This window comes from Panthera uncia, assembly GCF_023721935.1.
Source record: "Panthera uncia isolate 11264 chromosome C1 unlocalized genomic scaffold, Puncia_PCG_1.0 HiC_scaffold_4, whole genome shotgun sequence".
Classification (NCBI taxonomy): Eukaryota; Metazoa; Chordata; class Mammalia; order Carnivora; family Felidae; genus Panthera; species Panthera uncia.
The window spans coordinates 97,389,732-97,416,193 of NW_026057585.1; the positions used below are offsets into that span (position 1 = coordinate 97,389,732).

Genomic DNA, 26,462 nt, shown 5'->3' on the forward strand with positions numbered 1-26,462 from the left:
CTTTTTATATATAAAGCACAAACGTATACACGGCCTGTAAACAGATGGACTTAGGTATCTGAGATTAAAATTTCACGGTGGGGAGAGATTAAGGAAAAAGTGTCTAAAAAGGTTCCTTGGAGCGTTAACTTTAAAAAGCTTGTGTTGCGGGGGCACCTGGGTGGCTCAGTCGGTTAAGTGTCCAATTCTTGATTTCGGCTCAGGTCATGGTCTCGTGGTTCGTGGGTTCAGGCCCCACTGGGTTCTGTGCTGACAGTGTGGGGCTTGCTTGGGATTCTCTCTCACTCTCTCTCTCTCTGCCCCTCCCCTGTTCTCTCTCTCTCAAAAAATAAACTAAAAAAAACAAAAAAACAAAAAAAAAAAAACAACCAAAAAACAAATTTAAAAAGCTTGTGTTGTTTGAAAAAGCAGAGACCTTCACATAATAAAATACCATATCGTAGCATAAGCATAGCATTTTAAGATCTACTACTTGGATTTCCTGCTTCCTTGGAGTGACCCAATTATAGGCTGTCATGAGACAGAGGGTTTAGGTATGACCATGTACTGTTGTCAAACAGAGCTCTCCAAGTCACAAGTCAAATATTCTATTCAGTATGAAGGACCGCTGAAAGCCTCCTAGCAAAGTCTATTACAAAAGGAGCTTCCAATGGCGATGCTAAGAAGGATGTAAATATTCTCAAGGCTCATCATTTATCACTCAGAGTCACAAAGGAAGCGTTGTCTCTTTAGTGGAGCTGGCAGTGAGCAGGAGCCAGCGACACAGCATCACAGATATCAAAGCACACTTTTTAGCAGACTATATACTGTGGCAAAAAAAAAATCAAGCTTGCAGGTAAAAGTTTGGCTCCTGGCACCTGCTCTTACTAGTCTTAAAATTCTGGGCAAGCTGAATCCTCTCCACACCTCATTTTGTCATTTTTAAAATGATCTGCCTCCCACACAGGACTGAAGGAAGGACCAAATGATGAACCATTTAAAACCAAATGTGAAAGTCCTCTTAACTGATAACACACACAATCAAAATGACAGGTAATGCTTTAAAAAATTTATTTTCTAAGTATATCTAGTACCCAGATCTTGGTTCTAAATACCAGTCCCCACTAAAAGGAACCAGGGCTCCTTGGGAAAACAACAGATTTCAGGTTTGAAGGAAAGTACAGGTGAGCCCAGAGTGTCTTGTGCGAGAAAGGACGGAAGTACTCAAAGACTGATGGGGCCATTTCTACAGGACACAGAATCCCACTGGCAAGTAAATAATAATAATAACAGAAACACAATATAGCACACTGAATATAAAAGAAATCCGTGAGTCCACAATGATACTGAAGGGGGGCGGGGGGGAAGGAGCTCCTTTTTGGGGGGAAAAGCCAGTTAATAAATAAATGCAAAAGGATTGACAATTAGAAAACCACTACATCGCAACCTCAGATGTAGTAACTGAGTCAAGGCAAGAATCATTAAGAAACGCTAACACAATGGAGTGAAAGGTGGATGGAGAACAGAATCGTCACAGAATCCCAAGGACTACCGTGTTAATAAGGAAGACAAAGAGCTGGGAAATGTCACATTAAATTGATTAAACTTTAACATTACTGATAATAGAACAATTTGACATTTTGTCTACCCGATACGATGTGAGGGAAGTACACAGTGTCACCTTGACAGCATTCTTATCAAAAATGCTTAAATCTAATCTTGAGGAAATAATCAGACAACGCCACACGTAGCCGAGACTACTGAAAAATGCCAATGTAATGAAAGAGAAGAGAAATATCATAACCAGAGGTAATATACAAGCTTCGCTTGGATCTGGGATTAAAACACACACATACTTCCAACACTTATATTTTTTAGACAATTAGGAAAACCTGAAACCGGGCAGGCTACTACACAGTAGTGAATCAGTATTAAATTTCTTGGCTAGGTTAATGGTGTTAAGAGAATGTCCTTGATTTTAGGAGATACACGTGGCAGTATCTGGGGGGTAAACTCCATGGTGCCTGCAACTTATTTTCAAATGATTCAGAAAAGACAATACATAAATACGGGTATACGAAGACTCACTGCACTAGCTTTCCTTTTGGTATGTTTGAAATATTTCAAAATAAAAGGCTACTTTCTTCCCCCTTAGAAAACCTCTCTGTTCTGTGAAGCCCCTTTCAGTGAAAAGAGGAAGATGGCCGGTTTACCTAAAAATCCTCAGGTGGAAAACATGTTACTATTTTACCTTGTGGACTTTTTTTCTTGTTTTTCATTTCCCCCTGCAACTTTTTATTACAGTAAAATGCACAGAACATAAAATTTGCCGTCTGAACCATTTTTAAGCAAACAGTTCAGTGTTGTGGAGGGAGTACATTCACACTGTTGTGTTACCACCACCATCCGTCTCCAGAACTCCTTCCACCTCGCACAACTGAAACTCCACACCCACTAAACACTAACTCCCCACTCTCCCTGTCCCCCTCCCCTGGCAGCGACCATTCCACTTTCTATGATTTCAACTACTTTAAGTATCTCATGTAGATAGTTCCTTGTTGTGGAATCACACAATTCTGGCTGTTAGTGACTGGCTTGTTTTTGAGATTTCCTTCAAAAATCAGTTTACAAGCTGGCCAAACTGCCGATAAAAACAAAATCCTTAGAGTCTGACAGTTAAGGTATGAGGGAGACCTTCCCTGAAGGCTCTAGTGGCAGTAAAGCGGACATAAAAAGGTCTCCTGTAACACTATGGGCCTAGAACTTTGATTGCATCTTGACTCGAGAAAATCTCTATCAGCAGCAGATAGGCCAAGTATCAATACTATTTCCTGAACTGGCCCTCCTCTTCCCCAAACCAGGCTGTATATGAGCTTCCAACAAGGACACTTTGCAAGTCATCAGAAAAACTCTAAGTATTGGATTTTCCTCCAACAAATGGAGAGAGAGATTGGGATGCTATTGTTCTGTTGACTTCAGGGTGAAAGCTAGGATAATTATGGAAAGCCCACCAAAAAATATCTTTTAGCAGTAGCCTTTTGTGTTTGTAAGAATTCCTAACTGGTTAAATATACCCAGTATATGTACACGTATCCAAGGCACTACACACTGGCTATTCCCTCTACGAGAATGTTCTCTCTCTCCTGCCCGTCCTTCTTTTTAAGCTTACTTTGTGCCAGCAACTGTTCTTAATGTTTTTGCATAAATTATCTGAATCTTCCTAATAACCCTGAGGATGGTACTACTGTTACCCTCATGTTAAAGAAAAAGGCATAAAAAAGTTAAGTAATTTTATAAAGATCGGAGTCGGCAAGCACGGATATGGGATTTGAACTCAAGCAACGGGACTCCGGGGCACGGTCCTTTCACCACTACCCTCTCCTGCTACATGCAGGTGCTAGGAATATAGTGGTCAATGAGACAAAAGGCTCACCGGTGAGGGAGAGACAGACAATCAATAGTTAAACAGACACAAGACACACCCTGAGAAGTACTATGAAGGAAAATCAAGGCTGGCAGATAGGTAGTAGGGAGGAGAGAAGGGCAGGCGGAAGACTTTTAGATTAGGTGGTCAGGGGACGTCTCTCTGTAGGGACCACCTTTAGTCAGAGATCTAAGCAGGCAGGCTGAGATCTCTGAGGGGAGTGGTGGTGGGGGGAATCCCAATCAAAGTAGAACTAACAGCAAGTACGATGGTCCTAGATGGAAAGGAGGACCTTTTCTTGTTTTAAGGAGAAACAAGGAAACCCGGGTGGGTGGAGTGGAGGGAGGAGTGAGACAGCAGTCGTGAAGGAGGCAGACAGGGACTGGGTGATGGACGGACGGCCTTACGGGACATGGTAAGGACCGTGGATTTCATTCTGAGGGAAGCCACCGGGCAGTTTGGAAGCTGGGAAGTAACAGGGGCCTGGCGTATGTTTCCACGTCACTCTCTGTGGAGAACAGGCCGGGGACGGCAGTCATGACGCTGCCCCGGCAATGTCGAGGGAGACGGTGGTAGGGGGTCCAGGGGGTCAGCAGTAAAGGTGGTTATCAGAGAACGGGGCTGGGGTATGCTTCACGGGTAGAGGAAGCATGACCTACTGATGATGTGGTCATGGGTGTGAGAACCAAAGGAGAAACTGAGGACGGCGCTTGGGATTTGGCCTGAGCTGATCGCTCCAGTTTAGACAGGTTAACCGTCAGATGCCAGTCAGCTATGAGGTCGTCAGGTCATAGCTGTGTGTGGCATCTTCAGGTCAGGGCAGAGGACTGAGAGAACACCACTGGATTTATCACCATCACTGTGGAGATCTTTGGTGGCCCTGACACGAGTGGCTTAGTGGGGTGACATGGGACAAGAGTCCGACTACAGAGCGAGTTCAAGCAAGAATGGGGAGAAGAAACAATAAAAGAGCAATAAAAGGAAATAACGGGGAGGGGGGGTGGACGAGCGGGACATTACAGAGAACTCTTTGCAGGCACATTTCTACAACAGGCAGCAGAGAAATGGAGTGGAGGCTCTCGGGCAACATGGAGTGTTTTGAAAGTGGTGAAATGAAGCCATGCTCGAATGAAGATGTACAAGAGAAGGGCTGAACGTACAGGGAGTTCTTGAGAAGGTGACGTAAGATGGAGTGCAGGGAAAATGGGCGGGGCTCGGGGAGGAGCCAGGCCAGTTCATCCACCAACAGGAGGGAAGGATGCACAACAGGAGGCCACAGGAGGGACGGATGCATGCAGAACCAGAAGTGGGTAGAAAAGCAGGTTTTCTTAAGATCGCTTCTTTTTCTCAGGGTAGCAACACAGAGGTCATCAGATGAGAGCAAAGGAAAGGCTGCCTCTCCTTCCCAGAGTCTCCTGGTGGTAAACTTCCAGAGCATCTTACATTTTTCCCTCATAGCATTTGTCACGAGCGTGCCGTATAACTACTGGTGTGACTGTTCGTCTCACGGCTGTCTCATCCACAACTGTGAACTTCCTGAGAGCGGGGGATCTGTCACTGACCATGGGATCACCAGCATCTGGCACATACCTGTCTTCTAGATCAGTTACAGACTCACGCCCTAAGCTTCCAGTGGAAGTTCCCCCAAGACGACCATCTTCTAGATCAGGGTTGGCAAACTACAGCCTAGGGGACAAATCCGGTCCACTGCCTATGTTTTGTACATGGAGTTTTACTGGAACATAGCCACGTCCATTCCTTTGCTGCTATTCATCTACAACAGTAGAGACGAGTGGTTGCAACAGAGACCGTTGGGCCCACAAAGCCTAAAATATTCACTATCTGGTCCTTTACACAGTAAGTCTGCCAACCCCTGTTCTAGATCAGTGGTTCTCCAGCCTCGTCAGCATCACCACCGCCTGGGAACTTATCAGAAATGCAGATTATCAGGTCCCACCCCAGACCTCCTGAATCGGAAAGTCTGGAGGTGGGGCCCAGGAATCTGTGCTCTTCCAAGCCCCCAGGGAGTTCTGATGCACACTCTCATTTCCGAACGGCTCTTCTGGCTCTTCTGGACGAGGTGTACAGATGAAAGGTGGAGCCCACAAGACAGATAAGGTTCCAGGTGAGTTTATACTCCCACGCGAGAACCAAACAGGCACAAAGGACTACAGGTCATCACTATCAAAACTGTGAGAGCCGGCCTGGGGTGGGGAGGAGGGTCTGGGGCAGGGAAAGGGCATGTGAGCGCAGATCTGGAAGAGGAGCTAAACATGTTGAGGAAGGATTTCAGTCTTGAAGAAGTGCAAGAGCCCAAGGGGGGAACAAACTCGGCACGTTCAGGGGACAAACAGTCCAAAGTGCTTGCAGTGTGGGAATGTTACAAGCCGAAGTCAGAGAGGCAGGTAAGCGGCCAGAACATGGAAAGCTTTGTGGGCTATGGTAAGAAGTTCAGATTTTAAAGCACAAGGGGGAGCCACCAGAGACTACTGATACGATCTGATGTTTGTTTTTACAAGATGATGCTGGTTGCTGTGTGGACGGTGGCTTAGGGAGTCCAGGACAGAAGCAAAGAGACAAGTTAGGAGGCCGCTGCAGCACTCCCAGGAAGAGAGGACGGTGCCACACTGGAGCATCTCTGAGGAGGTAGCATTTAGGGTGCAATCAAGGTCACCATTCCGGGGGTTCTGGTTAGGTCTGTTTTTGACACTACAGACTCGGCTCCTTTTGCTAATATTACCTTCCTCTTCTGATAGCAGATTATAATTAGCAAGCAGTAGCCAGAAGGGAGATATCCACGTCCCGTGTCAACCCCTAAATTTGCTCACCACCTGCGGTACCATGAGGACGCAGCCCCAGACCTCTTCCTCCAGGGATCCCACGACACCTACTCTTAGGCCTGAGTGGCTCCTATTTTCTCCCAGTCCCCCAGTATCCTCTTGGTCTCGTTTACTTTCCAACCACGATCCAAGTGAGAGCATTCATCACCTTTCGGGTTGTATACACAGGTTTATCCCATCCACAGACTGATCTGTTTGCTGATTCTACCTCCAGTAGTCTATCAGAGTCTTTCCCTCTCTCCACCGTCCCTGCCTTTGTTTGGAAAGCTTCGTTTCTCATTTTGTCCGTGCAGCAACTTCCGAACTGGAGCACTGGGCTCTGAATTTGCCTCCTTCCAACCCAAACTTGAATCATTTCTAAAAGGTGGATCTAATCACGCAGTCTCCCTGTATAAAATCATTTGGTAGCTTTCTATCACACTCAAGAGGAAATGCCCACCTCTGAGCATGCCATGACCTGGCCCTTCCCGCCTCCCCAACTCCCTTCCTCTCTTACCCCTCCCTGACACACAGCTGCTCTTCTGACCACCTCAAGCTGCTCGCAGTTCCCCTGGACCTGACAGGCTTCCTCGCTCACCCTGCCATTGTTCACTTGGGAGAAATTCCCAGTTGTGCTTTGGGACGCTGCTCTTGACTCAGGGCCGCCTCCTTCAAACACCTTTCCCCACTCTACCCTTGCGCACACGACTATCACTAAGCACATCATACTGCACTGGGATCGGGTGTGTCGCCCTAGAAATGATCAGGTCTTGGCCACCTTTCCACCAGTTTGTCCGAGAGCAGAGAAATACAAAGTACTTTAAGGGGCAGAGTGTGAGGCCAGAAGCAGACCAATCCAAGTATAGTATTTTTCTCAAGTTCCAAACTTCATATTAAAAACTTACGGGGGAGAAAGAGCCTCGTGTGGGTTTTGTATTCTACTCCATAGTAATACACGATTGTGCTGTTCTTCAATATAAAAAAATAGTATCACGTCCACACGATCGTTAAGACTGACGGCCCACTCCAGAAAACTGTTCCGCTTCGTCCTGTGTCCCTTCTAGCACATCACTAAATACTCTGGGTGGAGAAGAGCAGCGATTGAGGGGAAAAAGAAAAGCCAAACAGAGCTATTGAAAGCTTTTCAGAAATTCAGTGTCTACCCATGTGAAAGGAACTATACTATTTCATTTTTAAAACGTTCAGCTTATATGACAAAAAGATTGAAACCACTGTTACAGTTAAACTCGACTTACACTACACAAGTTTTTATTTAAATAAAATATGGCATAGAATAGGGGTTAAAGATCCCATGTAAGATAGAATTCAGATAAACAGGAAAGGGCCACAGAAGCAACAGCTTTAGATGAATCAAGCTTGTACAGAAATATATTTTAAAAAGATGTGGTTTGCCACCATCTTCATATGAACTTGGAATAAATAAAAGTCAAGACCAGACTTAATTAGCACCACCCTGTTTCACTTTTCTTTCTTCCCACATCAGAGAGAAATCACACTCTTAAAAGATGGTTTCAGCTTTTATTGAACGAGGACTTTATTTTTTTAACATTACAAACTAAACTCTCCCTTTCTGAAAAGGTAGGTCTTACACTCACAGACAACCTTCAAGCATTTTATTTTAGAAACTGGGGGAGAAATCCATAGTTCATTAACAAGAAGATTCACAACTTCTTTTTACAGTAACGATGGCAGGAAACCAATACATTTCACAACCTAGAGTGGTTCAAACTAAGTATCCTAGAGCAGATTTTGAAACCTTGGAAAGATGACATAAACTGGACAAGTATGAAAACTGCTCATAACGCAGACTCTGGCTCTACCAGCACAGGACAGAAGCTGGCTCTGCGCCGCACCTAAGAAGGCATCTTCCCTACGGCACCCAAGGACGCGGCGTCTTCCCCTCCTCCCAGTCCTGTGCGCAAAGCATTAAGGCAAGCCTATTAAGGACCAGTCAGGCACGGGGTTACAGCAGCTGACCAGAGGAAATCTCTGTAACTTCCTGTAGTCTGAGAGCCTTTAAGGCAGACATCCGCGTGGCAGACTCTGCTGTGTTGTGTTTCTTTTCAGCATCGACCTGCACCTAAAGCACGAGAGGTCACTTCAAGTCACTTCGATGGAAAAAACGATCCCCAATCACTGCGTCTCCAGTGAGTGGAGAAACAATCTGAAGTGCTAGAAAGAATTAAGAGGCAAAAATAGAGGAAAAGCCCTTTGGTTTAGACTTATTAGATGAACAGAATGTCTTTAACTCTCCAGGGAATATCATTGTGGTGTGTAAAATTGTACTAATTAATTAGCACTCCTTTACATTCCCATAATTGTCAGGCCATTATGTAATTTCAGTAGCACATTTCCGCCCATTTTTCTATGAAAATAGCTATGAATACTTCAGTAATACAATAATGGTTTAATGATGACCATTTCTCTTTGGTCACATACTATTTAAGCTCAGGCAGAGATACCGTCAAATTTAAAAACAAAACAATACGGGCTATGCCAATTGCTCACAAAAGCATGACACCAATAGCTTATTTAGTTAAAAAGTCAAGGAAATAGCTTTATTCACCCAAAGTTGTTTTCTAAGACAAACATCTGCTCTGAAATGCAGGAGGGGACATGTGTGGCAATCAGTCAAACCTCGGTTCATCTCTTTCTGGTCATCTGAAATCAAGGGCTCCTTTAGGTATCTAAACATTTTAGCAATACAAGGGCATCTAGGTCAGCAGATGAGGCACAAACACAAACCTAATTCTTTGGAATACTGGTGTGGGTACAGTGCTTACCACAACCCACATTTGTAAATGAAAATGCCGTATTACTTCTCATTCTATAGTGTCACCTGATCACCAGTAGAAAGGCACTCCCGTTACTTAGTGGGAAAGGGAGGCAACTGCTCATAACGAGATTAAAAGGCCACCATAAAAGTGAAAAAATATATGGGCCTATCCTATCCTATTTCAAGTTAGGGAAATGAGAGCCCACTTTTGCTACAGGGATGAAAGCTCGGTCAATTATTACTGTGATTAACACAGGTTTCCCCCGCATTTCGAAAGTCTGTGTTATGCCACTTGCTTTCATGAAGACCTATGTTAATACCTGTTTTTGCTAACTGAAAGAAATCCAAAGAGGATTTTCGCTTTTATGAAAACCCGCGTTCAGTGCGTTCGTCTTGCAGCCAGCCATCAGAGGTGGCGCCCACATCCCAAGCAGCCAGCGGCCCCGCCGAGCTCCTTCCCGGGGAAACACACACAGAAGCTTGCTGTCAAGCTGCCAGACTCTGAACTGTGTCTGTGAGCACCTGTGCTGTATCTTGATCTATCCCGTGCATCCGTTAGCAAGACGTGTCGTAAGTATCAGAAAAGCCTGAGAGAGGTTGTTTTTTTGAGCCTGGGAACCCTCAGAATTTTTCCCATATAAATCAATGGCAATGGCTTCTTCACTTTACACCGTTTCAGCTTAGGAAAAGTTTCACAGAAACACTCTACTTTCGGACAGCGGGAGAAACCTGTAGTAGAAAATGAATTTTTTGCAAGAAGGGAAAGGAATAATTAATATATCTAAGAACGTATCTAAGAATAATAAAGAAGAACAAGCAGGGCTTACACAAGATGCGCTGAAGTGACTGATCTGAAGTAGCCTACTGAGTTCATTCAAGCCACGTGGTACAGGACATTGGCATCTCAAAGGAGTCCACCCGTTACAAACATCATTCACCCGAATCTGTCTAATATGCCATCAAACCTCAGTTGAAGACTAGACCTGTTCTAGCTACGAAAGCAAAAACGTCCCCAACGTTAATCAGAAGCAACTTTCTGTGCATTAAGAAAGCATTTTCTTAGAAGCAAAAAAGTAAAATAAAATAAGATACTATGGTTAAAAATAATGTGTTCTAATAAGGCATTGTGCCCACACGCAAAGGAAAAGAAAACCACCTAATCACAATCTCAAAGGCTTCCATGAATGCTAATCGCTATGTTGGCTGCAATTCCACACCATCTGGAAGACGAGTGTTGGGCAGGTGACCCCCGTGACTTAGGAGTCATCAGCGCGAAGTCAGGCAGTTATCACAGACATCTCTGGCTCTTTGCACCGCCTTTAAAAAAGTTGCCGATAAGTTCAAGAGATGAGGAAGGATGTAGAAAACTATTCTTTTCTTCCCATTAAAATCCATCGTTTTTAGTGGATTCTCCAGTGAGGCAAACTGAGACCACAACACAGTAAAATGAGGTATTGATACAATAAATGTTCACGAGGACTTCTCTTCCCTTGCTTGAGCATCTGTGAGCATTACTACTGTTAAGCAAAGAATAGTTTATTACACATCATCTCCTTTATTCTCAATCCAACCAAAGTTAACTTATTTCACGATATCATCATCTACTGAAAATAAGTGGCACAGAGTCACATGTTGTGTGGCCTTCTCCCCATGTCCAACTTCTTCCCTCTCTCCACCAAATAACCTCCCTGTGAACTTATACATACTGCTCAAAGCACATACAAGTATTTTGTTGGCCTGATTTTGGTGAACAGTTCAGAGTGTGAATGTGTGTGTGTGTGTGTGTGTGTGTGTGTGTGTGTGTGTGTAAGAAACGATGTGTTAAACTTCAAAAAGCAAACTACAAACAAATCCAGAAACGGTGCCAATTTAAAGATTTCAGTATTACGATAAATTTCATACACATACTGAAATACTTAAAAAAAAAAAAAAAAAGAAAAGAAAAAACAACCAAAGCGAAACAAACCTACTGAAGCAATTCTATGTAAAATACGGTAGAAGAAGAAGATGGGGGAAGTTCTGCAGAAGGATGCAAAGCTGTGTACTATAAAACATGTCCGAAGACATTTAGTTTTGGCTTATGAAATTCCAATTGTATTTAAAGACAGGAACAGACGTGGATGGGAAACCCAAAGCTGTGTCCAGCATGCTATTAAACTAACAACTAACATTTATGGGGAAATAAAAGACATTGAATTCTGTAGATCAAGTTCCCCTTTAGAATGTCTGCATTAACCCAGAGAGGCAGGTCTTTCTGGATATCAGATCAGTTGGTAGGCATTCTAAAAACATAACAAACTTACACCAAAACCAGACCAGCCTGGGTAAGTAAGTGTATTATCTAGGCACCAAGAAAGGGGAAAAGTCTCGGAAAAATAAGGGAGGTCTCAGTGTTTTGTCTAAAATTCCAGAAACTGCCCATTTATGTGGCATCAAACAACAGGGAGGTGCCGAAACGTTTACCAGTGTTTTAAGTTTTAACAGTATTAAAATCAGTTAAGATTTGTAGGGACGCAACATTAAAACCATCATGTAAATAGCAGGAACTCAAGGCCAAGGCTAGAACCAACTCAAATCGTGAGCTAACAACATTGCCTGTTTCCTCCACCAAGATTTCAAGTTTGTCCAGTAATTTACACTGTGGTTTCTCGACCAGCTTTGAGATTGGGTGCCGAAAACTGGCGCCTCATCCTCGGAGGTGTCACAAACTGGTTACAGGGGTTGGGTTTGTCAGTCTGCTTCTGAGCGGAACTGGCCACGCTGCCCTCTAACTGACCTCCAGTGTTATAATTACAGTAAGACTGACGGTGCTGATGAATATGGCGCTTTGCCTGGAAAGTCTGCAGATCGGCAGTGGGGTGACCACTGTGGGAATTCAACGATTCCGAGGAGGCAGATGCCTGGCAGCGTGTACTTTTCGGTTGGCCGTTATTGAGAGAGTTGCTTCTCCAGCGTAACTGAGGTGGCTGTTGTTGGGCATTAATATGCTGCTTGCTGACTTGGATGTGATCTTGACTTCGCGTGCCCTGAGAGCCCCATGGTAACTGGGGATCCTTAGGAGCTGCTCTACTCCCCTTTTCTTGGCTCTCCTCTTTACTTCCTCTCCTTCCGTCTTCATCTTTTGGGATTCTCAGCTCTATGACCTCATCTTCTGTTATGATGATATGGGTCCCGGGGCTCCAAGAGTTTCTGTGCTTAGGGTTGCTCTTAAAGGGGAACCGGGGCTTCCGGTTCTCAGGAGGGATGAACCTATGAGGTACGTTCTGCCTACGGAGCTGCTTTGCTATCTCCTGCTGCTGCAGATTCTTAAAGCGGATTTGTTCTTGCCTCATCCAGCGCAGACGTCCCCGTCTGAAAGCCGGATCCCCGTTCATCAGCTGGGAGACGCGCTCCTCTTTCTCAAGTTCTCCGCTGTCCCCTCTGCTTCCGTCATTCTCAGACTTGCTACTGACACCAGCGCCGACGGGCTCCTTTGCTCTGTGGTTTCCTTGGCCTTTCTGTTCCTGAGATCCAATCAGTGGCAAGACTTTCTCCATTTTGAGCATTTTGTTTCTTAAGACTTTTATTTCCTCATCTTTCATGTTGTTTTGCTTTTTCACTTCCTGCAAAATGTCTTCCAGTTTGTCAATATGAACCTTGAGGTCATCTACGTCAGTGCCACCTTTACCACTGGCCATCATGTCTTCGATCTTCTCATCCCCTACACCAACAGTGTCCCAGACATCCCTGGCCACTGCCCTCCAGGAGTCCCGCTCGTTGGGATCCTTCTTCCCGTACATGGCGCAGAGCTCTTTCATCTTCACGATGGCCAAGGCTTCAATCTCCTGCCGACTGTGCCTAAAATCGTTGAGCGCAACCTCATAGCATATCTCTTTTACAGCCTGAATCTTAAGATCTGAGATGGTGACCCACTTGGAATCTTTACTCAGGCGCCTTCTCTGGGGGATCTGATACATTTTAATTGGCTCTCGTTTCTTCCCACTGCTAGGGAGGCCACATTTTTTAACAATGGTTTGCAGCTTGCTGGGAGGTAGCTTTTCTCTCAGAGAAGTAATCAGTTTCCAGCTCTCTTCGCAGGACCTCTTGTCAGAATCGTCCCCGCTATCAGAATCCGCGTCCTTTGGAAAAACAAAATCAAAAAATGGCCCCAAAATAACCAAAATTAAAATGTAAAAAAGGAAAATCAAACTGAAGAAAAAACAAGCCAAAAAGCCTTAACCAAATTTAAAACCAAAACCAAAAATAAATAAGTAAAACTAAAAAAACAAAAACAAAAAAACACAAAAAAACCCCTAAATGGTGTGTACGTTTATTAAGACATATGTATATAAAGATCATTAATATAAAGATTTGCTTGTTTAGTAACACTAATGCAAATTCCCACTTTCTAGCTTAAGTGATGAAATCTGCAATCCAATTTCTTAGGAGGACTGACACAGTGACCTTTTCCTCTAAGGTCATGTGAAGTTTTTATTTAACAAAATGCCGTGAAATGACATCTCCACCATCTTGAGAAAATGAAGTAAAACCTATGCCCCATACATGCTAACGCCCATGCAGCCACTTCCCCACATTTGCCTTGGTTATTGCTGTTGCTTCTTCCAGAAACTCTCTCCCCCACGAGTGAGCACAGATGCCATACAAGATGTGACGAGCAGGCGGATTAACAAAGGTTAGTAAGGCTGTAGGATGCCACGTTTTGTTTAGCTTTACTAAAAAGAGCAGCCCTAGAAAAAAGTTAGAAGATGAGAAGGTAGAAAAAGAAGCAGTCAAACAGGGATGATGTTAAAAATGAATCCCTACTGGCAGACCACGTGAGGTTCTTATCAACCAAACTGTTTTCTAGAAGACAAGAGGGTTTTGATAGGAGTCCTTCCACAAGTGCCTCCTGGAGTTGCTATTTTCTTGTCATGCCAAACCGATGCACTACGTCTGTGCAATTGACACTCGTTACCCAGAGAACAGGAAGCAGAAGAAAAGGATCCTTATGGTGGGTCTGCTTTTTTTGTTTTCACACACTTAAACCAACAAACACTTCACCTCCAAATTTTTAAGAAATAAATTTCCAGAATATAAATTAAGCTAGGCAAATATACTTTTCATTACACGTCATTTAAAATTCCCCAAGTAATATTTTACTACAACCTAAAGATCTTTTCTCCTTAGGAAAACCCATGACATTTCTAGCTATTTGAGGAATATCGCTTTAAATGACAACTCTTCCTATCAAGACATGAAACCGAAAGATTATATTCTGCTCATGTAAAAATGGATCCACTTTAAAATGCTGTCTCTAACTCTTTCATACTTAGCTTGCACTTTACCTCTTCAAAAACTTTAGTTGGGTAGTCGGGCTGCTGTTTGGACTTGGGCCTAAAACAACTAACTAGTCTTCAAGGGCTATCTGGATACTAACCAACCGTTCTTAACTAACAAGAGCACATCCTGATAACACGGATCCAAGTGAAAGCAATGTTGGATTTAGAATTCCCTACGCTGGATAGGATTATGGAAGACTTTCTATTCGGGAATTCTTTCTATTCCTTGGAAAAGAAACTTTTCACTTAGAAGAGTAGTTCAGGATGGTCTAGTTAAAAAAAAAGAATCTCAGCATTCTCTTCTACTTGGCTGTGATTACCACAATTATCTCTAGCAAATAGTATCTTGCTTTCTAGGCCAAAGACTTCTATGCAGTTACTTTATATATGCACAGTTATTTCTAAAAAATAACTTTTAACAATAATGATAACAATTTGGCCCCTGAATTTGGAGCTGTTGATCTATTATTTCTGTTGGTCAATAAATGGGTGCTAAACCCATCTATAAATCCTACCTGGTTGAAAATTTAACAAGAGAAAACACAGGGGCGCCCGGGTGGCTCAGTCGGTTAAGCGTCCAACTTCGGCTCAGGTCATGATCTCACAGTTCGTGAGCCCATGTCGGGCTCTGTGTTGACAGCTCAGAGCCTAGAGCCTGCTTCGGATTCTGTGTCTCCCTCTCTCCCTCTCTCCCTCTCTCTCTGCACCTCCCCCCATGTGCTCTTTCTGTCTCTCAAAAATGAATAAACATTGAAAACATTAAAAAAGAAAAAAAAAAGCAGAGCTAAATTTATAGATCTATGCTATTTTTTTCACTTTTAGTGTAAACCTCAGAATGGCTAATCTTAAGTGATAAAAGAGGACATTAACAAACATTAGAGAATAAAGTATGTCTGACTCTTAAAAAGGTTTTCTTATCAATATGTATAAACTATATTTTACAGAACATCAACTCTGATTGTTCCCACATAATTGACAACTATCACTCCACCCCCACCCTGGCTTCTTCTCTTTTCCTTTTAAGATTGCTTAAGGATAAAATGAATACTACCTATCTATGAAATAACAAATATTCTAATCTGCTTTCGTATCATGCTTGAGAGACAACGATTAGGTCTGTTAACTCTAATAAAAATAAAATATATTCATGTTATAAAAAATCATAAATAAAACAAATAAACAAGAAAGTCTACATAAATCCAAAACAACTCAAATTAAACTAAGTGGCCATAATTTTCCTTCTTCTTAAAATACTGTCGTATTGACTTTGTAGGATATGTTCTTAAAGCCCCCCTATCATGTACTGATCATGACACTAAATATTCTGTATGCAAAGTTTATATGCCAAGATATAAACCCTATCTCATGTCAAAAAAGATTTAAAGATATTTAGATTGACTTATTGCAGGGTTGGAAAAACTACTCGGGTCTGGCAAATTCACGTCACTAAATGCTGCTTCTGTCTTCATTAAATCCCAAATGCAAAGGCCTCCGTAAGAGACTCTGCAAGAAGCCTATGCAAATTGAAGAGAGAAGATACCTAAAGCACATGTGTAAAAAAGCAAGCACAAAAAGGACCAGGTATGTAACAGAGCACTAACTATAAGAGAATGTTCAGCAATGTGACAATGTGACGCATTTGGGGAACTATCGTAATACAATACTTATGAGCCTGAACTCCATTTTTGAAGGCTGTCATTATTCAAAATGATTACATTACAATATTAAATACAATTTTACTGCATAAGAATTCCTTTATATCCTCTCAATGTTTATTCATAGGGGGCATTCAAAATATATCTGTTTGTTGACCAATATGGGGTCATAAAAATACACTTTCCATTCAGTATTGTTACTGCTAGATATTCTTTAGGCTAAGGCATTAGAAATCAGTTCCTCTTGAGGACAAGAAACATGAGCGGAACAGACAGCTGGACTGAAGGGAGGAAAGCAGCCTCCCTGCTCTGAGTAGCTGCTCCCGAGATCCTAACCTGCTCTGCGAGCGATACACAGAACAGATGACAACCAGGACCTGACTACTTGCAGACTAAGTATGTCCCCTGGAAACGAAATAGGTCTTAGACACATTTACTTTCTCTTTACTTAATGGTCAGCATCTTTATTTCAGAGCAAAGAAGGACTATCAGCTCTTGGTTATGGAGAACGCCAGCCATCATCATCTCTCTCACCTGCTTTACTCAAAGGCTGGTCTCCGGCCCAGCAGCACTGGCATCACCTGGGAGCTTGTTAGAAATGAAGAACCTCAGGTCCCACCCCAGACCTGTTGAATCAGCATCTGCATTTCAACAAGACTCCCAGCTGGGGAAGAGGCACTGCTCTTTCTAAACAGAACAGAACACGGAAGCAATTCAGAAGACCCAAGGTGAAGCGTCAGACCCGTGACTTAACAGGGGTTTAAGAATGGGCAAGACAGACTTTTTTTAGCCTTGGTTTACTCAACTATAAATGGGAAGTAATATTACTCACTTTATTTACACACACGCCTACCAGGGAGGGCTATTCCAGAAATCAAAAAAAACCAAAAACTGATGGATGTTAAAACTCTCTGTAAATTACAAAGCACTATAGAAATACAAGGCACTACTGTTAATAACACACACAGCTTAATGATACCTGTCCTCATGTGATCTGTAACAGACCATCAGAGGCATGTTACTAAATCATACATTATGAAGATAAAAGGCTCCTCATGTGTCACAAACCTTGCAAACCCCTAATCATACGGTAGCCAAATTCCTTCTGTTTTCATTAAAAACTAAATGTTGACTAGGCTTTGTAAAGGGACTCAAACACTGCTATTATCTTGCCCCAAACATGTGATTTGTTCCTACAATCCATTCTTTCTTAGACTTCACTATAGTTTCCAAGATAACAAACTAACTGATTTAACCCACTGCCAGGCCTAAGGAATGAGTTGCCCTGGGAAAGGCCGCTTTAGCTCGAGCCCTTGGCTTTTCTGGCCCAGTTAGCAACAACGACCAGCCTCTCTTCTCCAAAGCAGAGCATCACCATAAGGCTGCAGTTTACACACAGCATTTTAGATGCTGTGTTTTATGCTAAGGGAAGAAACCAGTATCTCAGCTTTCTCCCTAATCTCCCCTTATTTTAAAAGAAGTCCATGAATCGTAAAAATTCTACACTGTATCCACTGTACCCAAAGGTTTATTATACCTTTTCCTTACATATCAAATGACCGCCAAGAAGCTTCTTATGACCAGGGCTTTGTTAACCAAAGCTGGATGACCTTAAAAACAAAAATCTAACTACTAGATCAACTTATTTATCCATGCGATTCAGTTTCTATCAAACTTGGAGAATCAATTCACATCATAAAATGCTGAAGCCATTATTAGCAGTATAAGCTGCAACCTTAAACCAACTTTTCGACTGCTCACCCGAACCCTTTCTCAACCTGGAGGAACCAGGCTTCCTTCTACTATTGGAGTTGGTTGTGAGCCCCTGCTTCCACTGTCATCCCACATGCCACGGAGACCCTTATTGAGAATTCAGACTCCATGCAGGGGAACAGAAAAGGATTAACACATGCAACTGTGCAGCAACACTTTTAGACACACTTTAACTAAAAAAAGAAAAAGAAAAAAAGAAAAAAAAATAAAAAAAGTCTGCCCAGCATAAGAACAATCCCCAAGTCAGCCCAAGAGCAGAGAATTAGTACTATCAGGTGATCAGAAACAAAACCAAGGCAAACACCCACCATATTCAATATAATTATTATTAAAAGATCCACCACTGATGCATACTCAAAAACCACTATCAGGAGGCAAAGGCTACCAGAAAAGCTCCCATAGTTCTTCAAAAAGCACTTGGTTTTGATAGAACTAACGATTTGACTTTAAGACATAAAAGGCACAACATCGTACCTTTATAGACACTTTCTCAGGCTAAGGCTACGAGGAGATGTAAGTTCATTCTCCATTAAGGAAATGAGAGAATAGCAGATGGTGTCAGTGAGAGCCAGACAAGCCATTTGGGCGAGTGCTCATCTGTGGAATGGGAGGGACCAGAGCAAGCCGCCCATTTCCTAACAGAGGATCGAGGATGGCCTCCTACCAGTCTCTGCTGCTCCAAAAGAAGATCTGCTTCTTCTTTCTCCTTTTTGTACAGGATCTCCATCTCCTGTAGCCTACAAGGAAAAGAAAAACGAGAGAGGAAAAAATAAATTGTGAAATCACTGGACTGTTTCATGCGTGCTACGTACTGTAGGTTTAAAAGAAGTGATGGTCACGTGGGCCACGTCATATTTGTGCATCACCTTTTCTCCATCTCCTGCTTCATATCAATCCCTTGTTTTTCCAGAAGTTCTCTCTGGGCAAACGTCCAGTCCACAGGCTCAGAGGGGGTCTCCGCAGAAGGAGTCTTCTCTCGCTCTGCCCGTGCTTGCTCCGGGTGGTTGAAACGAAACACATGATTTTTACCCATGATGATACGGTTTCCTAGAACAAAACAGAAACAGAGTTAAGAAGCCATTTTTTAAAAGGGTACTTACCTAGGTTAGTAACCTCACTCTCCCTCCCTTTCCCTAGTGCAAAAAGTCAGCTTTTGGAGTTTTACGAGAACAGAAATCCTAATGCTATCACTTCTTCAAACAAAGAGTCACACATTAAAGAGTTGCTCACACAAGCCACATGTTGTTTGCTGAAGACTTCAAACCTTTCCTGGTCTCACCTGAGCGCAGCTGAACGGGCTGGGCCACCCTCTTGCCATTTACATAGGTCTCTGAGCGTTCACAGGGCTCTAGGGTCACGATAACTAAGAAGAACACAAACTAGTATTAGCATCACAAACCACTGGAGTAAGACAATGGAAAGCAGACGACTTCCAGGGTAACCAGAATCGATTCCTGCAGCCAACCAAGTGGCTGAGAATCTACACAGGAGCTCTCGCTGGGGGACCCAAACCAGGGATATGGCTAAGAGAAACATTTAAATGAATTTGACAAGCCTCAGAAGAAGACAGGAAATGTTCGTTTTGGTCATACCTGAGAGTTCAGTCCATAAAACTGAAAACTATCAGAAATCTTAAGATACAGGTACTATCCAGAAACTTAAGATCAAAAGCTAATATTCTGATTAAAGGAATGAATCACATAGCACAAAAATACCATTAGAGTATTGTTTTGTTAATAACCTGGGCAAAAATCAAGACTGACTTTTTCTTCCCTTTTAGATAAAGTAAGTTCCACTGGGTTAAAATCAGAGGTCCTTCAAATCTCCCACTACCCAGGATATTTGTTCCTTTCTTACTTGTCTATTAACTAATTAACATTCAAGACCAAGCCTAATTGCCTCTGTCCTGCTCGGTTCTTGGCAGTCCCAAAAGGGCTCCTTTTGTCCAGCCTATTTTCATGTAAAACAGCTATGTCCGTCCCAGCATTTGTAAGCAGCACGGGTTTCTCCATTTTCCAAATATTAGATCGTACGAGAAAATATCACTGAAAGAGACAGGGAATGCCAAGCCTTGGGGATTTCTAATAACCCAGAATGAAAAGACTGCTGGAAAAGCTAAGCCAGGAACTCTCACCGTCCCCACTGTTGTTTCTCTCGCTCCGGAAGATACAATGTTCTTCTTTAATGTGAGCCCCACTCAGCACGATGTCCTGGCGCCGCTCAGCATCTGCTTGGCCAACCCTGAACACAAGGGAAAGTGTTTCCCAGGGAAATTCAGACACAAAAAGCACTGGAAACAATGAACCTCTTTCTCCCAGAGAATAGTCTTTGGTATGTACAAAAAAGGTATCGCTTCTTTTTATCGGAGTCTTTCAACTGCAAATTTTATTTTCACATATGATCAAGCTCCCTACGTGAGAATAAGAAACCAAGGAGCAAGGATACATCAACGTAACTCACTCAGCTTTATAAAAAGACACGAGTGAACTAACCTCCCTAATGAATTCATACAAGAAGTTAGAAGAAAATTTTACTTAGGGTGTTTAGGGAAAACTACATGTTAACTGGTTCAGATGACTAAAGCACGCATATAATTTGGGAAGACAAGATAGTTTGCAACTATTTCAGACAGGAAAAAGCAAATCATTACAACAAATTTTTCAAAAAACAACTTCCTTTTAGTTATGCAATCATTGAAAAGAACAGAAAACATTAAGTAACTGTAAGAAACAAATATACCTGGTAATTCCATCTTTGATGTAATAAAGCAGGCACTCGGACATGAGTGGGTCTTCATTGAGGTTAACAAGATGTGGGGTCTGAAAGAGGGTACAGATGATCAATCTGGAGCGAGTACCACCATGGGCTGTGACAAGAACAATGAGCCACAGGAAGCTGATGGCTTCCTGGATTATCTACAGTCCCTAGGTGAGGGACACCTTTTATTCCTAGTTGCGATTCCATTATAAACACAAAACATTCTCTTTAAGCCTTCTCAAATTACACCAATACACTCTCTTCAAAAATCATGAGTTCTGGGATAAAGAACAAGATCCAATTCTTGAGAAGGCCAAAGCATAAAGAATACAAAAGAAAAAGAAAGACAGGTTGATTCTCTGGATGGGCTAACCACAACTTTTGTAACTATCTGGATGAAATTCTTGAAGGGGACAAAACAGGCCACTTTGACATATTGATTATTTTGAGCTGAAGGCACTTCAAAAACAGCAACCGCAGGGAGAGGCTTCCTTTGAACGAACCCCATCCCCCCCGGCCTCCACCCCAAGACAGGTCCTCCTAAAGGACCTCAGCTGTTGTGTCCCCTCCGGGAGTCCATCAACCAGGGAGGACAGACTCTTGTCCCAAGAGAGGAGACCAGAAATCGACACCAGACAGACTTTGTCACAAACGATCACACTTCCCATCTATTCTCCCAAGGGCCCCTTCATCTTTCCTGAAAAATCATTCATTCCCTCTTGAGAGGCCTATGTCCCTGCTCCCCTTTCCCTACTAACATGGTATTTAAGTCTGAACTCTAAGCCCTCTTGGGGAGTCACTCACTTTCCCCCTGGGCAGCTCCCACACACATATGAAGCAGACATGTTAATAAACTTATTTTTGTTTTTTTCTTATTAATCTCTTATTACAGGGCTCTCAGCTAAGAATTCAGAAGGGTGGAGGGAAAACAATTTTCCCTTTCTACAATCTCAAGAAATACTTAATTTTTTCATTTACTTTATAAACATGTCCCCACACCCCCTGTCACGTCCCTCTATAATTTTTATCACTTCTTCCATGGTCCCCATTACTCTGTTTAGTTCATTAGTCTCTACTTTAAAGAAAAAATTAAAATTGTCAGCATTCAACAATATACACATCTTGTAAAAGTCCTCTTCATCTAACTCTAATATTTCTAAAATCTTTGAAAAACCAACCTTCTTTGGTGAAAATACCCCACTGGAATCCAAAAATAAGTCACATGGTCTTGGGGTCAAAATCTACTCAAGACAGTGCCAGCAAACGTGGAAAAATGAAAGAAGAGTCAGATGAGTGAGTTAAGAACAGGAAATGAGAAAGATGATTAAAAAGAAATTAGGAAAAGCTCTACATTAGCATCTGCCTCTGGAGTTAAGAGCTCTGCTGGTTTGAGAAAGTCAAAGTCCTCTGTGGGTACTGTTCTTTAACGTCTATCGTGACACTGGCCTCAGAAAAAGGGCATCCTAGAAATAGGCTTCATTTTCCCTTGCCTTAAAAGTATTCTCCCACCCCATCCCCCGTTTGACTGAGGACTGACTGACAAAATCGTATATGTTTAGGTCGGACAACGTGTTTTTTTAAAGGTGTCCAACGTGTCAATTTAATACACATACACATTGTGCAATGATTACCACAATCAAGTTAACATACCAGAAACCGGTTCTAAAACCGAATCTGGATGTGGCCAGTGATGTATCCCTTCCTTTCCTGAGGAAGTCTAGAAAGTTAAAACAAGATGCATAAAATTAAAGCAAGAAAAACCTTTGGAAACAGAGATCTCAGTTGGAATTCTGGGCTGTTTATATCACAACACTAATTCAAGTTATTTATAACTTGTGTTAAACGCCATATTTTTACAAGTTGTTACCAAATTTTTCCCTATAGCTCTTTACACTGAAAGATGTTGTAACATCTTTCAAGATACACAAAGGCACAAATTCTACCAAACGTAGAACTGATAACACCTCTACAATCATAAGTCATATCTTGATAAATAATGTCTTACCGAAGCAAACACTACTAAACTGTGAAAACCAGGGATCTCTGGCAATACAGACAGACAAAATACTGTTATTATTGTTCCAGTTCTAAAAAATTATGTGACCTTGACAGAAAAACCAAACCAAAAGAATCCCAGCAAAAACAAGGAATATTTCATATCAAATTAAAAACAAAAATGGAAAAGTCCCCACTCACTCTAATGCCAACCTAAAGAGATCACCATCGGAGCCTTGCAGAACATGTTTGAATCTCTCATAGCCAATTTGGGGTTATTTGAAATGAAGGACCACTTATTACTGGCATGAATATATTTACTTTATAAATCAATTTATGTTTAATTACTACAGTCAAATGAGAAGCACGCAAAAATAATCATTTGATAACAGTTTCCCAGGACCTAACAATAACTAGGAAGCAACTCAGTAAAAGAACAAAACAACAACAAAACCCAAAACAAAACCTACCTCACGCTATTCTAATTAGCTACAAGGTATCTACTACCTAACAACTATGATAACATACGTAGGATGGTAACTACTGGAGTTTTATTTATTTATTTTTTTTAACTAAGAAAGAAGCAGAGGAGGCTACAGGGGTGAGGACAGGAATTGCTTTACTCAGTACAATGACCGTCTGTAACACAAACTAAAGAAGCAAACTTGAGTGGTATTTTTCTAAACAAACCTGAATGGCTGAAATTGCTTCCATAGAGTTATAAATCAGGGCTGCGGGCATCTGTGGGAAAATCTACATAGAAAGAGTAGCCAAACTGAAGCAAGGTATGCTAGATGAGAGGCTGGGAATTGAAAAGAAAGCAACAACGCACATGAGTAAACGTATGGAATCGTGACCGAAAGTTAGATTTACGGCCTTGCGTTTTGTTTTTTAAACAGCAAACATGACAGGCATTTTAGAAACAGGCTGCCTTTGTACTGTAAGATGAAATTAGAAATTCTGAAATTAAGCCGAATCCCAAGACGAAACGAAGGGAGGAGGGGCCGGCCCTAAAAGGCCGGAAGTGCCTCAGTGACCCAGACAAACAGGAAGTTTGTCTTTTGTTGGGTGGAGTTTCACAACACTGTGTCCTACCTTCTTCGGTGAGAAAACTCCCAGGGTTCCTCCGTCTTCTCGAATGGCAACTCCCATCTCGGCCAACAAGGCCTCTCTAGAAGAACAACAAGCACACCAGAATACCAACACCAAACGTCAATTAAATCAGTCTCATATGAACTAGAAAATGAAGCATGCAAAGCAAAAACTACTGTCTGTGTTAGTAACACAAATGTGAAAAACCTGTCTATCCTGTCATTAATGAGAAATTATTTTTAAGAAAAACAGCACATTCAAAATAAATTCTGTTCCCATGTTAGGTAAAGTTATATTCACCCAAGTAAGGACTTTGTCTCATCTGACTTTAGAGGCAGACAGTAATTCATAAATAATATGTCTACTAATATTTAAAAAAGGAAGAAAGGGATAGTCCTTAAGGCCAGACATCTAACTCAAAGAACCGTTTCTTCAAAATCTAAGAAAGCGAGACACCTGGGTGGCTCAGTCGGTTAAGCATCCGACTTCGGCTGACCTCGTAGTTCGTGGGTTCGAGCCCCGCGTCTGGCTCTGTGCTGCCAGCTCGGAGCCTGGAGCCTGCTTCAGATTCTGGGCATCCCTCTCTCTTTGCTCCTCCCCCACTCTCTCTCCCTCTCAAAAATTAATAAGAAACATTAAAAACAAAAAACAAAAAACAAAACCCTGACAGAGTCCTTTTAACAAAAAATCTAAGAAAGTGATCAGAAAGGAACTTTGATATGTTAAGATTGTCTATAAGTGTGATTTTCTCAAATGTTATGCTCCTATGCCCACCATCATATGGACTCAACAATTCTAGCTTAGAATCCTTGTAAGAAGAAACTTCTAAGTGTTTGATACACCCACTGCATCCATACAACAGCACTCACTTCTTCCTCATCTTCCGTGGAGGAGGAAGACAGGTGTGAACTTTTTTAAATGTATATTCATCCCAAAAGGAAAAGTATTATTTCAGGTTACATTCACCTTCAGGGTAGAGAACTGATAGGTTAAGGTAGAAAAGGGATTTTAAAAGTCTGCAAATCAAACTACTTCACCGCTTAACCTAAGAGGTTCTAGAAAACATAACTCAAAGACAATCATCCGAAGGGCTTTATTATTTGGGCCTTTATCAAAGGCAGTTGTTTTGCAAAGTAAAAACTCTATCCCTCAATATCTTCCATTTTATATGGGCCCTGAGCACCACTCGGTCCGGTAAGGAACACAGGACTCCCGCAGAGAACGGGGGACTATGTAAGCCTCACTGGCGGAAGGCCCAGAGCAGGCTGGGCTCTGTTCTGTTCTGTGGTCGGTGAGGTGGACGCCGGGGGCGGGGGGGGGGGGGGGGGGGGCTTCGCTTTTACTTCCAGCTCATCTTCTCCTTCTATAAAAGGAATCCCAGTTCCCCTGAGAATGTGCAGACACTCCCCGAGCTTAATAATATCCCGACCTCTCCATTCTGATGGCCTCTGTTTTACGCAGCTTCTCTTCCCAGGTTTCATTCAGCTCGGCAATGATCTTCTCCGATTCCTAAGGGAGGAAGTCCACAGTTCAAGTGAAGACACTTATGATGTGACAGGCTAGGTCTGGGAAGGACAGCAAGATGCCCCTTGTGGGTATGAGGCAGAATCTAATACAGTGAGATTTTTTTCCTTTCTTAATATTACATACAATAAAAATCATGAAGACTAGATCTGGCATTAAATCAGCCCTAGGTATATAATCCTCCTAAGTCCTAATAAAAATGCCCTAATAGTGAGTGTGTATGTGTGTGTTTACAGAAGGAAGAGTAACATGAACATCCAAAAATGCAAGACATTATTCCCAACAGCCACTTCTACAAAAGAATAAAGCCACCAAAGGTATTCATTGCTTTTGTTCCATACTGTAATTTCACCATAACACTGATGGGGCTCAGAACACATTTGCCCACAATATGGCATCTTGGCATATTGACTATTTTCAGCTGAAGCAATCGGAGAAATGGTATCTGCAGGAAGGACTCTGATCTCCTCAAGCAAGCTTTAAGATCCCCACCCCCAACTGGAGAAAAGGCACATCCTCACCCCCAAAGATGGAGGAACACCAGGAGGAATCTGAACAAACAGGCCTTAATAGGTACCCACCCCCCCCCAACCCCATCCTATCACAATTTCCCATGACTCTTCCCTCGTCATCAAACCTAGCACAAAAATGCTCAGGTTTAACACCTCTTTGGGTCTTTTATTTTCTTATGAAGGCTCCCATGTCACATAAAACTTACATGAAATCAATCTGTGTGCTTTTCTCTTGTTAATCTTTTGTTGTAGAAGCCCCAGCCAAGAACCCGAAGGGTAAATGAATGATATTTTAACTCCCCTGTAACACAATACCCTCCTGAACACAACCCAATACCTGCCATACAAAGGTTTAGTATTCATCTCATCTGAAGGTATGTAGCCACTGAAGTGACAGTTTCCTCGTCTCCCACTCAGTGTTTATCAATGCCAGAAATATAAGATTTCTTGATCTCAAGGAATTTACCATATACTAGGGAGAGAGAAATAACCGGTGATTCGTTCACTCAGTAATTCTACATCACCTCCTTACATGCCAAGCCCTGTTTCAGGCAACCAGAGATGTGGCAAGGAACAAAATCTCTGTCTTCGTAAGACTTCCATTCTGGTAAAGAGCCTGAAGTAATCGATTTTAATCAATAATTCAAATATACGGTATGTCAGAGAGCAGTAAGTACCTTGGAAAAAAAGCAAGAAAGGGAAAGGGGTAAGTGCGGGAGCAGTTTGGGGTGGGGCTGTCAGGACAGGGCTCACTGCCGAGGTTCTGCGTGAGCAGAGACAAGGAGCAGGGGCCACCGCACAAACACGTGAGGGAAGA

At 42.4% G+C, this 26,462-nt stretch overlaps 1 protein-coding gene across 8 annotated transcripts in view; it reads right to left on the bottom strand.

Moving 5' to 3' along the window:
- Positions 1-26,462, bottom strand: part of KIF1B (kinesin family member 1B) — a 151,126-nt gene that overhangs the window by 56,010 nt on the left and 68,654 nt on the right. For 6 of the 8 annotated variants that reach the window (XM_049618126.1, XM_049618127.1, XM_049618131.1 and 3 more), the window contains 7 exons: positions 25,039-25,118; positions 23,613-23,688; positions 20,505-20,584; positions 19,900-20,006; positions 19,045-19,128; positions 18,632-18,812; positions 18,430-18,502 (listed from right to left, as the gene is read on the bottom strand). In XM_049618126.1, the coding sequence (XP_049474083.1) occupies positions 18,430-18,502; positions 18,632-18,812; positions 19,045-19,128; positions 19,900-20,006; positions 20,505-20,584; positions 23,613-23,688; positions 25,039-25,118 (681 nt within the window). Of the gene's footprint in view, positions 1-8,409; positions 13,138-18,429; positions 18,503-18,631; positions 18,813-19,044; positions 19,129-19,899; positions 20,007-20,504; positions 20,585-23,612; positions 23,689-25,038; positions 25,119-26,462 lie in introns of those variants that run through there. The other 2 variants (XM_049618133.1, XM_049618132.1) reach the window with 2 other exon arrangements.